The sequence below is a fragment of the Centruroides sculpturatus genome, unplaced genomic scaffold (genome assembly GCF_000671375.1).
Source record: "Centruroides sculpturatus isolate CEXI.00-Female unplaced genomic scaffold, Cexi_2.0 scaffold1285, whole genome shotgun sequence".
NCBI classification, from domain to species: domain Eukaryota; kingdom Metazoa; phylum Arthropoda; class Arachnida; order Scorpiones; family Buthidae; genus Centruroides; species Centruroides sculpturatus.
This window is the reverse complement of record NW_019385572.1, coordinates 221,164-234,491: the sequence shown is the minus strand read 5'-3', so window position 1 is coordinate 234,491 and position 13,328 is coordinate 221,164. Positions and strand designations below refer to the sequence as shown.

At 32.4% G+C, this 13,328-nt stretch overlaps 1 protein-coding gene across 1 annotated transcript; it reads right to left on the bottom strand.

The window, feature by feature from the left end:
• Positions 1 to 529: 529 nt before the first annotated feature.
• LOC111640223 (multidrug resistance-associated protein 4-like) lies at positions 530 to 7,290 on the bottom strand. The gene is made up of 4 exons (XM_023386224.1): positions 7,183 to 7,290; positions 6,899 to 7,071; positions 1,179 to 1,284; positions 530 to 1,106 (listed from the first exon to the last, which is right to left on the bottom strand). The coding sequence occupies exons 1-4, from the start codon at positions 7,288 to 7,290 to the stop codon at positions 930 to 932; spliced, it is 564 nt and encodes a 187-aa protein (XP_023241992.1). The 3' UTR covers positions 530 to 929.
• Between the last annotated feature and the right edge of the window lie 6,038 nt (positions 7,291 to 13,328).

Genomic DNA, 13,328 nt, shown 5'->3' with positions numbered 1-13,328 from the left:
AACATTTTTTTCATATAATTTTTTTAATTATTACTGTAAACTAAATTTTTCAAAAATACATACAGTAGAGCATCGATTATCCGACCCCCGATTAACCGTCACATCGGTTAACCGACAGTTCTAGTTCGCAAATTTCAAATGTCCGCTAGCGATGTGGCACTAAAGTATTTAGCTATGCCTTGGCTACTTTAATATTATTTTTGTTAAATTTTAGCGTGTTTTAGCTGGCAACATTGGCTCGACCATTAAAGGGAAGCCAGTATTTAAACGAGACTTAATTTTCTAATTATGAGTGGTTGTTTGTTTTGTGAGCAATAAAATAATTTCATAGTAATTTTTACCGATACAATAGAGACGATTATTATTTAAAGAGAAAAATTTGTTAGATGACAATTCAACGCGAAGTTGATTAATAGCGATATACTAATTACATGGGATATACTAATATACTATATTAATAATGAATTTTTTTCATTTTTTTTTCGGTTTTCCGATTTTTTTAGTTATCCGATCAACCTGAGTCCCCAAATCAGTCGGATAATCGATGCTCTACTGTACTTACAATTAGAATTATATTTTTGACTGAGATTGATCTGATTAAACTAGTACACAAAATTTTTGTTTTAATTATTTCAGTTAAATCTATTTCTGTTGTTTAATACAATAAAATGTTCTTCTTTCCTGAAATTAGATCATTGTAAACATTACTCATTATATTATCTCAAAAACTGCTGATGGCATCTCAATAAAAGATCAGCATGTATAAATTGAACTGTGAAACTTGCATATACGGGTACTAACAAATGTTCAGATTTTTACAATTTTATGTGTTATGTGATGTGCGGAAATACCACTCTAAAAACTAAACAAAATAAAAAATCCATAACAACGGATCCACCCAGTCTATGCATAAAATAAGATCCACTGTTTCATAGTTTTGTTTGCTCGACCCTCTCTTTAGCGTAATATTTAGCTTTGGCAATTTCGTATAATTCATTCATTGAAGTTACTCCTGTCTTCTTTACTAAATTATAAAATATACCATTTACGTTTTTCAGTAACGCATACGGCGAGTCAAAGTCTTGTACTCTTCCTGTATCTAATACCTAGAAATTTAAAATGTCTAATTAATGTCTAACAGGTATTTATTTTTATATTATTCAAAAGAAGAATCTTACCAAAACTCTATCCGAATCAATAATTGTATGTAATCTGTGGGCTATTGTCAACACCGTACAAGATTCGAATTTTTCTCGAATTATTTTCTGTAGACAGGAATCGGTTCTTTATATAAAATAAAAAAATAAATAATAATTAAAATAAATAAAACGGTTTCTCCATATTGAAATGTATCAGAAACAATTTAAATTATAATAGGGAAAACAAGCAAAGAATAAGTGAACCCTGGAAAAGAGTAAGTGAAAAAATGCATTACTAATCCATATCAACATGTGAGGAAATTAAAGGATAAAAAAATTGAAACACACAGTCGACATTGTAAAACCTTTGAATAAAATGTCAAATTTTGTCAGTAATTTTGTTTTTTTTTTTTTTCTCAGCTGGAAAACTATCGAGAAAATAGCATCAAGTGGGAAAGTGCAACTTTAAGCCATGATAAGAAAATACATGCATTTGTAAAAATACCAATCTAATCGATAGCTCACTAGTCAATTAGTCGATATCGTTGTTGTGTACTATCCGGCATCAAATGTTTTCCATCTCAAGACGAAGACAAAGCTGCACCCATGAAAATTCACACCAAATTGAACATATATAGTTAAGAAAATTAACCTGCATCTAAATCAGATGGACAGGGTTAAATCACGTTTATGGTGGTGAATGTCAGTAAATCCAATATCAAAACAGATTTCTTGAGGAAAGTATAAAGTTAAGTTTATTTTCATTTTAAGTAAGTTACTAATTGCAGTAAAGCAGCAATTATCTTATAATAATTACACTTGAAGGAGTTAAGATTAGTGTTGTTAACCATAATACAGTAATAAATGATATATGTTGCTGATAAATAATTTTCACACTACACAAAAGTTTAAAGCCACATTAGTCTAATACATACAAACTATACTTAGCAAACTTACTGCAGATTACAGACATGCTCTATCCCCTATAGCAGTGTTCCGCAACCGGTGTGCCGCGGCACACTGATGTGCCGTCACATGGTGACAGGTGTGACGTGAACTTTTACATATTCTGTTAATTTCAAATTTTATTTATATATTTTTATCACAGTTGTTGTGTTTCTTATGTATGTATGTTGTATGTTCTTATGTATGTATGTTGTTGTGTTTCTTATGTTATCTTTTGTATGTATTTCATTCTCTGCCGCAACACTGATGAAATAAGATGATGTTTGTTTATTCTTTATTACAAGCTACCCATTTTTGTGTATTCTAATAAATTATATGTAAAGAAAATTTGCTCACAGGTGTTGGTATCTGTTTAATAACAATAGTAATAGGTTAGTGGCATTATGTAATTCTATTAATAGTATCATATCATACGTTTTTGAGGGGAATAACATTTTGGTGTGCCGTGTTGAGTCATGGGTGTGCCGCAAGTAGAAAAAGGTTGCGGAACACTGCCCTATAGAGCATGTCTGTAATGCCATGGTAGATGGATTATATCTCATAGCCATCTAGCGCGCACTGTACAACTGACTGCACAAGTTGTGCAGGCATGGAGACACATATCCCAACAAGACATTCAAGCACTTATTGATTCAATGCCTGCAAGGATCCAAGAGTGTATCCATGATCAAGGTGGGAATACCACTTACTGAAACATGTACCCAACAGCAATAAAACCTTGCTTAATTCATTTCATTTTGTGTTCATTTCTTCTGGGTATGCCCTGTACATGTTTACCAAGTTTCGTGAATTTCCACTAAATCCATCTGGGTGTAACACTTTCAATTTCCAGTAGTGTAGTTCATGCTTAAAAAACGTGTTAGCAAATTTATTATTATGCTTCTGTAAGCCTAAAGTCATTGCTATTCTTCACTAAGTGTGAATGTACAATTAAAACTCAGTAGCAGATCTTTATCTGCTGCTGAGTTGCAATCATTAACAGGAAAAAACAAATTTTTAGCAAGACAATTCTGCCCTCCATACATAATGAAATAATCGTGAGTGATTTAAAGACAATGCAATTGTTCTTTTGCTTCAGTGATTTATAATACTTGAATTGACTTTATAATACTTTATTTTGAAGAAAAATAATTAGATAATTTTGCACATGTTGCATACAAATATGGTCGGCATTATATACGTTAGCCTGATTATTTAGTAGCAGTTCTTCACAACAGCAAAAAATTATTACAGTGATAACTGTTACAACAATGATTACATTATCAAAGAATCATTCCCTTTCATTGTAATATATAGCGGCTGCCCTGTAAAGTATTGCGTCCATTGAACGTCTTCTGCATTGATGCCTTTATACAAATATGTCGATGTACGTTTTTAAAAAGACTGTTTTCTTCCATTAATTAATGTTTGCATGAAATAACTATATCTAATCATGTTTCTGAGAAGATGGTTCAAACATTCATAGATACAAATATGGTATTTGAAAAAATGCAAAATAGAAGACATAAAGTTACCAACATTAAGTATACCGGTGAGTATTAGTAGGAACTTACAAAGACATGATGTAGAAAAAATAAACAAATTAATAATAACTTCTAATATTAATCATAAAAAGTATAAACTAAAGAACTTACAGAGGAAAAACAAAAGAATCAAAGAACAAACAAAAAATGAATCTACTGGTAAGTCCTTTTTAAATAAATACAATAAATTACTTAAGAAGATAGGTTATCTGACTCTGAAAAAAAGAGAAGATTATGAAAGACAATTAATTTTCAATATGACGAACGTAAAAATTCCAGGACTAATCCAAAGAACACTAAAAGTGGGAATGAACTACAATGGACCAGAAATGTTGAAAATTCAAGAATTTGTTGTGATAACAGAACATTTGTTATGAAACTTTCCAAAAGGAAAAAGAGAAGGTATAAGAAAAGGTATGCATGAAATAATAACAAAAAAAAACTAAATAAAAAAACAAGGAATAAAATTAATAATTATAAGAAACAATTAAATAATCTTAAAACGTTTTTAAGTAATAATAATTTAGAAATACTTCAAGGTGACAAAACGAAACAAATAATAATAATGAAGGAAGAAGAAAAAACAGAAGTGATCAGAGTATTAATTGACGAAGGAAATTATAAAGAACTGAAGAATGATCCAGTGAATGATCTTATAGAATTATTAGACAAGGAATTGAAAAGTTTGAAAACAAAACTACACATAACAGAAGACATCAGATATGTCAAGAAAGAAGATAATAGAACACCAAACTTCAACATAAGGGTAAAAACACAAAAATCCTGTAAAATATAGACCATTAATAGATGTTAGAAAAATATTTAAAAAATAACTTAAATGTATAATATGTCCCGATATTAGAAGATACGTACTTGTAGACGAAAATTTATATTTTAGATGATTCATACAGTTTCTATAGTTATACGATATGTAACAGGGTTTTCAACTACTGATTTTAACGCCGTAGTTACCCCAACTTTACACTTTTCAGAAATGTATGGCCAAGTGATAGACTACCTGGAAATTTACATACAGGTCGACAGTCAGACTTGTTGAAAAATAGGTGGCAAGCAATGCCAAAATAGGAATCATACTAATTGCAACTATATATACAAGATTTCTTTGATGTGCTGCATGTCGAACCCATATCTACGAAGATCGACCTTATTCAGGGTTTTCTCGAAATGAATACTGACAGCCCAACAGCTACTTTTCATAAGAGATTTGATAAATGAAAAAGGCATTTAATGTTATTTCTACTATCAGAGATCACTGGAAACTTTCATGACATTGCCAAAGTGGTTTTGATTATGCAGGTGTTTATGAAAACAAGGCGATTTTATCTATCACTGTAATCTAAAAGTTTTGACACAGAAATTACATAAAAGTTAATTTAATCATTCTGAGACATGCTTATTTTCGTTGGTTTTGCAACTAGATTTCTTCTTACATCTTTTCGATATTTTCCATACTTGACTACTCAACTGTGTTTTTGTTGAAAAATTTCTAGAAATATTTGCATTGCAATATACCAAATTTTAAATAAAATTAGATATGTGAGAAGTTGGACTCTTTTCGGAGTTTTAAAAGCTTAAAACATTATAAAATTTTTTTCATCAGAATTTATTTTCTTCCTCCAGTTTCACCTTTCCTGTAGGTTGAATTCAGACCTTTTCACCCATCAGCGTATTGCATCGCCTCGAGAGGTGACCTTCTAGATTTTCAAAGACGTTCAAGACGACCGAGGAAGTTCTCTCCTCACCACGGGTTATTTTCCATTTCCATCTCCGTTACAATAAATACAATTAAGTAGCCAATTAACAAGAACCTCCACCATTTAAGTGCTAGAGTGAAGCGAAAAGATCAACTACAAGGGTTGACCGTACTGAATTAACCACGCAATTTCCTTATGCTAGCCGATTAAAACGATAAGAAAATATATCAAATGAATCACAACTACACAATCATCACCCAGGTGGCCTTGCAGATATTCTGACCATAGCCATTTCTGGCAAGTAATTCTGTAGGTTTGATAGCTGTTGTCAAACTTATGATGAGAAAGTGTCACAATAATGGGTAGAAACTGTAATAAATCTTGATGCAAGTCGAACTTACATACGATTGCATTAGATTTTCCCCGATAATTCTCCCTCCGGGATGTGTATAAAGAGGGGTCGCATTTGCACCTCTGGGCAGACACAGCTGAGCGGATACAGCCAGGCAAACACCCACAGCGGACATCACCAGTGGACATCAGATAGACACTAGACCCATACTGCCATTTCATCTGTCGCAATCCTTGCATTCCCACCATAATCCCCAATGAACCAGATCTGAGGAGAATGGAGATTACGAGTAGAGTCCGCCGATCCGGAAACATTTCTTATCATCGCCCATTTGACGAGATCGAGAACCAGAGAGGTAATCACATAGAGAAAATTTTATCTTCTCTCTCTCGTTCCTCGTCTCTCTCTCGATCATAGCTTGAACTTAGACAGTATTATGTCTTATAGAGTTAGATAATTAGACGACTTAAAAGTATTTTTGTATTATTCCATTTTTGTCGCTTTTTGATTTGTAATCGTTTGTATAGCTTTACATAATTAAATATGTTATTCTTATATATATAATTATGTGTCATCCTTCAGTACGACCGACACCTTGTTACGATTTCGCTCACCCTCCTATTCTTTAACATATCGAACATCCCTGACAAAGAAGCTTATAAGTGGGGAGAAGCTCGGCGCTATACCCCCTCGGTTCTCACAGATATAAAGTAAATTTATTAAGTAGAAAAAGCGAAGACGTTTACATACACCATGCAGTTTGCCATGTTGACAACGCAAGACTTTTTCTATTACCATTTTCATATATACAATTCATAATATTAATACATATATTAAATACAGACAGTTTGGCATGTAGACACAAAAAACGTTTTTCTCCCGTACTTATCCTCATTACTTCAAACACAAAATTGGGAAAAACAAAAGATGAGAAACAAGATAAAATATACTTTAAACATATCCACACTATATTTGAGATGATTCATTAGAATTTGGATCCAGATGTCCAGAGCGATTGATTGTAAGTTTAGTCATCATGCAAATCAATTATTTTATTGGTGGCTTAATGGCAATGTAGTCATCGTGAATATCATACAATTTTACTTATACCAAACTTGTACCCATAACTATTCTCTATATAACACGAATTACAAAACTGAATGATTAATACTTGAAATTGTGTAACATTTTTAATAATCTAACCTTTTATCAATATTGGACGTTGCTTCGTCCATGACAAGAATTTTATTCTGGCGAAGAATGGTTCTGGCAAGACAAATTAACTGTCTTTCCCCCACGCTGAAATTTCGCCCTCCTTCTGTTAAATGCGAATCCAATCCTCCAGGTAATTTAATAATAACTTCTTTCAATTGTACCTATAATTCAAATATTTATAAAAATAAATATGTGTAAATTGAATTTAAACAGAAAAACGTTTAAAAAGAAAAATCTAAAAGTAAATTGAACAATATTAATTTAATTGTAACCTCCTCTATGGCTTTCCACAGCATTTCTTCAGAATATTCATTGAAAGGATCCATGTTTCTTCGAAGTGGCCCGGTAAATAACATAGGATCCTGAAAAAGTATATGCATACTCTGTAGTAAATGTATTTTACAATTCGTTTCTATATTGGATAATATGAGTTACAATTACGAAAAGTGGCCAAGCAGTTTCTATCCCTAAACACAGGGCTGTCGGTTGTAGGTTCGCGACGACATCGGACAGGCTGGCCACTCAAGTTATCAGGTTTTCTGTGTCTGTTAATTCGAATTGAAAAGCGGAATAGAAGCAGCAGGATTTTTAGCTCTGTTTTGGATTTAATTCTAATACTAAATATTAAGTAAAGTGACAAGTTTTATACAGTTTTTTAAATAGGAAGTCAAGAGGGTTCTATCGGTGTGTAGGTTTTTGAAATTGGATACTTCGTTGAAAAGTTATGACGTCTGGAAAGATATTCGAACTTAGCGATAAATTTCTAATTATGCCGGCAAACAGCCTGACGGGCTTCACGGTGTTTGAATCATATCTGTGCTGTAAGTACCTTTGCCGATTTTTAAAATTGTAGGAGTAACAGTTTTGAAAATTTCAACAACTTTCGGTAAAAATTCGACAAGTCATTGTGGGCTTCCTGCTAGTTATTTCCGAAAAATATTCGGTTTTTTATGAGAGGACATTAAATGTTAATTTTGTGCTAAATATCATCTCGATACACCTTATAGTTTTTGAATTATGGCCGTTCCATCAAATTTTCTTAACCTTCAAAATGTGTTCTATGGCGTAGCCATAGAAACGGTCATTGACTTTACTCTTATAAAGTAGCTGGAAACTTGGGTGAATAGCGATTTTATCACTTGTAATCGAAATAATAAGGAAGAAGGCAATGGCAAACCACTTCCTCAACTCTTGCCAAGAAAACTACATGGACAAGGAATTTCATAATAGAGATATAGTGTTGGAGGATGAGACCTTCAGGTTCGAAAGCACTCTAACTTCTACTGGGGATGAACAAGGAACTTCACTGACTAAGATTGAACATAATGGCATGATTAAGTCAAAGCTGAAAGGGAGTTTAATCATTGATGCAGTCAAACACGAAAAGAAAGTTCCAAGTTTCTTCAAACAACACATATTTGCAACATGGAATGTAAGAAGCATGTATGCTGGAAAACTAAACATAATTAAAAGTGAAATGACAAGAATAAAAATAGAAGTGTTAGGAGTCAGTGAGCTTAATTGGATAGGAATGGGACACTTTGATTCAAATGATTTTAGGATCTTCTATTCTGGACATGATAACTTAAAAAAATGGAGTGATTCTAATTGTAAAAAAGAATTTAGTAAATTTTATTTTGGGTTATAAACCAGTTAGTGACAGAATCATAGTCTTGAGGATGCAGGGAAAACCAGTCAATCTGTCAATCATTCAAGTTTATGCTCCTACTATAGAAGCGACAGAAGAAGAAATTGAAGGGTTTTATGAAAAGCTTCAAGAAACAGTTAATAATTTACCAAAAAATATGCACTCTTTATTCTTGGTGATTGGAATGCAAAAGTAGGAAAAGAAGAGACTCCAGGACATGTTGGAAGATATGGTCTTGAGAAAAGAAATGATGCTGGGATACGTCTAGTGGAATTCTGCATTTCAAATAACCTCTTTATTACAAATACATATTTCCAATTACATAAACGAAGACTATATGCATGGACATCACCAGATGGAAATTATAAAAATCAGATTGATTATATAATAGGTAGCAAGAGATGGAGGAATGCAATTAAATCAGCATGTACCAGACCGGGTGCTGACTGTGGGACTGATCATAAACTCCTTATATCAAAAATATCATTCCATTTAAAAGCTACGAAAAAAGGAAGTGAAATAATGGGATGTTATGCTACAGATATCGCCCCATCTTACATCTCAGAAATAAAAGAAGGTCTCAAAACAATTAATACATCAGGAAAAAACCTGATAAAGTATGGGAGTCTTTAAAAAACACCATTAAACATACTGCTGATAAATGCATAGGAAAGAAGAAAGAAAATAAGAAAACGCCTTGGCTGTCACACAAATCTTTAGAAATTGCAAACACTCGGAAACAAATGAAAATTATAGGAGATCGTCAAACAATTAAAAAATTAACTGCAGAGTTCCAAAGACAGGCAAGGAAGGATAAAGAAGAAGATTTTAATAATAAATGCAAAGAAGTTGAATTAAATAATGCAAAAGCACGTACAAGGGATCTCTTCAAAAAAATTAAAGAGGTCGTTGGAAAATTTACTTCTAGGCTTGGTATTTTAAAGAACACACATGGAAAGGATTTAATGGAAGAAAGTGAAATAAAGAGAAGATGGAAAGAATATACAGAACAACTTTATAAAGCATATAATAATATAGAAGAAATAATTGAAGGAAGAAATTTTACTTTGGAACCATCAATTTTGAAGGAAGAAGTGGAATGGGCAATCAACCAAATTTCAATTGGGAAAGCAGCAGGAACTGACGGAATTCCAGTGGAACTGCTCAAAGCAGCTGGGGAGGAAGGAATTAAGATACTAACAAAGTTATGCCAACAAATATGGGAAAAGAAGGTTTGGCCAAAGGAGTGGAAGGAATCCATTTTTATACCAATCCCAAAAAATGGCAATGCAAGAGAATGTTCCAACTATAGAACAATCGCACTAATTCCCCATGCAAGTATGATTCTGTTAAAAATAATACAGAAGAGAATTGAGCCATATTTAAAAAGAGAATTACCACTGGAACAGGCTGGATTTAGAAAGGGAAGAGGAACTCGCGATCAAATTAGCAACATCAGATGGATTTTAGAAAAGGCAAAAGAGTACCAGAAGGACGCCTTCTTTTGTTTTATAGACTATAGTAAAGCATTCGATTGTGTGGATCACTCCAAGCTATGGAAAGTACTCAGGAGCATGGGAATTCCTGAACACTTTATATCTTTATTGATGAGTCTTTACAATGAACAAGAGGCAAAAGTAAAAACTCTATACGGAGAAACTGAATGCTTTAAAATTGAGAATGGGGTGCGACAAGGCTGCATTTTGTCTCCATATCTGTTTAACTTATATACTGAATATATCATGAGAATGGTTACTACAAATGAAGAGTCCATTGGTATCAAGATTGGAGGCGAAACTATTAATAATATAAGATATGCAGATGATACCACCCTTTTGACAGAAAGCAAAGCAGATTTAGAAAAACTTATCATAAGGGTAAAAGAAGAAAGTGCTAAATTTGGTTTGAAGCTAAATGTAAAGAAAACTAAAGTAATGTCAACTAAAGAGTTAAAAGATTTCATTGTGGATGGTGAAAGAATTGAAGTGGTAGAAAGTTACATACTTTTGGGCTCAAAGATAGAAAGGAATGGAAGTTGTGAAGGAGAAATCAGGAGGAGAATTAATCTTGGCAGAACAGCCATGGCAAATCTCACCAAGATAATGAAAGATAAAGACATTTCCATTCATACTAAGAAAAGAATTGTAGAAGCAATGGTTTTCCCTGTAACATTATATGGCTGTGAAAGCTGGACTCTAAGGAAAAAGGAAAGAAAAATGATAGATGCATTCGAATTATGGGTATGGAGAAGATTACTTAGAGTTCCATGGACAGAAAAGAAAACAAATATCTCAATTTTAGAAAAAATTAAGCCAAGCTTCTCCTTAGAGTCAAGAATCTTAAAACAAAAATTGACCTACTTTGGACATGTGATGCGTAAAGAAGTTTCCCTAGAGAAGACTATTATGCTGGGAAAAGTGGAAGGTAGAAGAAAGAGGGGAAGGCAACGGATAAGATGGATAGAAGAAATAGAAAAAGTCACAGAAATGAAGCTGGAGGAGCTACGAGAGACAACAAGGGAAAGATCAAGATGGAAAAAACTTGTTCATGAAGTCACCAGGAGTCGACGACGACTCGATGGAACTTAACAACAACAACATGTCTGTTAAACCTAAATAGGGGTCAGTTACTATTAAAACATAAAAAGTCCTTCCGGAAGGCATTCCCCTAGAGGCCTAAACACATTACTCAAGTGTTTCATTGCCATAACTTAATAAAAGAAAAAAAAACGAAGATAAATATTATAATATTTTACTTCAATGATCATCGTAGAATATACACAAGATGTAATACAGCATATACACATAAACAATGATGACATTAACTCATTTCACGTCTTCTATTAAAATATTTTGGGTAAGTTTGAACTTTCCGAAATTTAATCTGATTGCTAAGAAATTAGTATATTAATGTGATTTCATATTCTGATTGGTATGTAATTTGGAGATTAGTTAAATGTCGTTATTGGCAATAAGTAAAATTGGTATAAAGCCAAATTATGGAAACGTTTGTATTTTTGCAACATTTAATAAGTTATGTGTGAATCGATTATAAACGATCGGCTTCTTTCATGGATACTGTTTAAGACTTCTTTTTCGTTTTACAGATGAATTTTTTAATGACAATTAATTAATGGAGTATATTTTACGTATTATTTCATCATTGTTATCTCTGAAAATAGAAAATATTTATTCTTTTGAATTGAAGACTAATAGAATTTCTACACTTTTATCAAGTTACTGTCTATGTGCTATTAATAGACTATCAATAAATTTCAAAAAAATTTATATTAGTCAATACAGTAAACCTTCGGTTTACGTATGCTCGTGTTTTCGAACAGCATTTTAAACGCATATTTGCTCCGATTGCCATAAAATAACCCGTTTCCGAGCAATTTACTCGGCGATGCCGGCCACCGATGGTCAACATCCTATACTTCCTCTGTTAAAGAAAGTCGAGTCTACTACAAGACTACCGATTCAGCAGTTACGCCGAGATCCGCCTTTTGTCTTTAGATGTTACGGGACGAACCATCGATGATATCTTTAGTCAAAGAAAATTTCAATACGCATGCGAGTAAGATACTTCATCTGGTTTCTTTTCAATTTAAATTAGACAATTACACAAAGTTTGCATCACAGTTCAATTTAAATGAAATTAATTCATAAAAACTGCATTAATTGACATTCGCATAATGTAACTAACATCCAATAAGTAGTAATTAAGATACTTAAATTAAATAACAAATTTTTATTAATATCACATATTATAGTATTAATATTTAATTTAATATTTATTATTAATAGGTAGTCAATTAATCGAAACTAAAAATAATTAAATAAGTATTAATTTAACACTCTTTACACCGAAACTGAAACTAAAATTAAAATTATGTTTTTTTCTTCACTACTAGGTGCAGTAATAGACACAAGGCATTTTACATCATCTTTATTAAAATTATGTATTTAATATTTCAAACGAAAAAATATATATGTAACAAAGCAACCTAAAGAAAAGTTCGGATGAAATGTGAACGGATGACAGGCCTTTACCTTTCATCTGTCGGCCTATGAAATCCGTCAGCATTAATGCATCGTATCGGCCTATGGAAGTTTAATTAAGATTATGTAAAATGCCTTGTGTCTATTAATGCACCTAGTAGTAAAGAAAAAACAAATAAAGCCACGGTCCCGGAAATACATAATTAAAATTAAAATATATATTGAAAGGAGTATAGATAAAGAACTTGTTCTCCATCTTTATCGATTTGCTTATTTAGTCGACCCCCCTATAACACGAGTTCCTATAGTTCGGATTCCTACATCACAACGAAAAAATCGCAACAGTATTCGTACAAACATGCTAAAATACTCNCATGATTTAGTTCAACCACTTTGACGCTTAATAACCTACTCCTGTGTTAAACCATCTGACTCCGATTCTGACCACTATGACCACAGAAATTATTAGGCTTTCAAACAAAGTGAACAAAATCATGCCCCCACACACAGTCTAACATGCACACATATAGAAAAAAACCTTGAATCTTTTGCATATCTCAAAATTTCAAGGTGTTCTGAGTCTAAAATATAAAAATTTGGGAGGGGTCATTTTTTGACTGAGCACTACATGTTTCCTCTGTTATATATAACAGCTGGAAAAGTAAAAATTATCGAATACATATTTATATATTACTTAGAAAAGTCTTTTAGCTTTGGAATAAAAAGTTTCTATGCTCTATCTTTATTAGAACTCTATTTATTGAATCTT

What these genes read in the sequence shown, in the direction of transcription:
- LOC111640223 (XM_023386224.1), bottom strand. Translation starts at nt 7,290, where the DNA reads ATGCATATACTTTTTCAGGATCCTATGTTATTTACCGGGCCACTTCGA. An exon ending in TGTGGAAAGCCATAGAGGAG is followed by an intron (nt 7,072 to 7,182) that starts GTTACAATTAAA and finishes TTTGAATTATAG; the next exon opens with GTACAATTGAAAGAAGTTAT. An exon ending in TTGATTCGGATAGAGTTTTG is followed by an intron (nt 1,107 to 1,178) that starts GTAAGATTCTTC and finishes TTAAATTTCTAG; the next exon opens with GTATTAGATACAGGAAGAGT.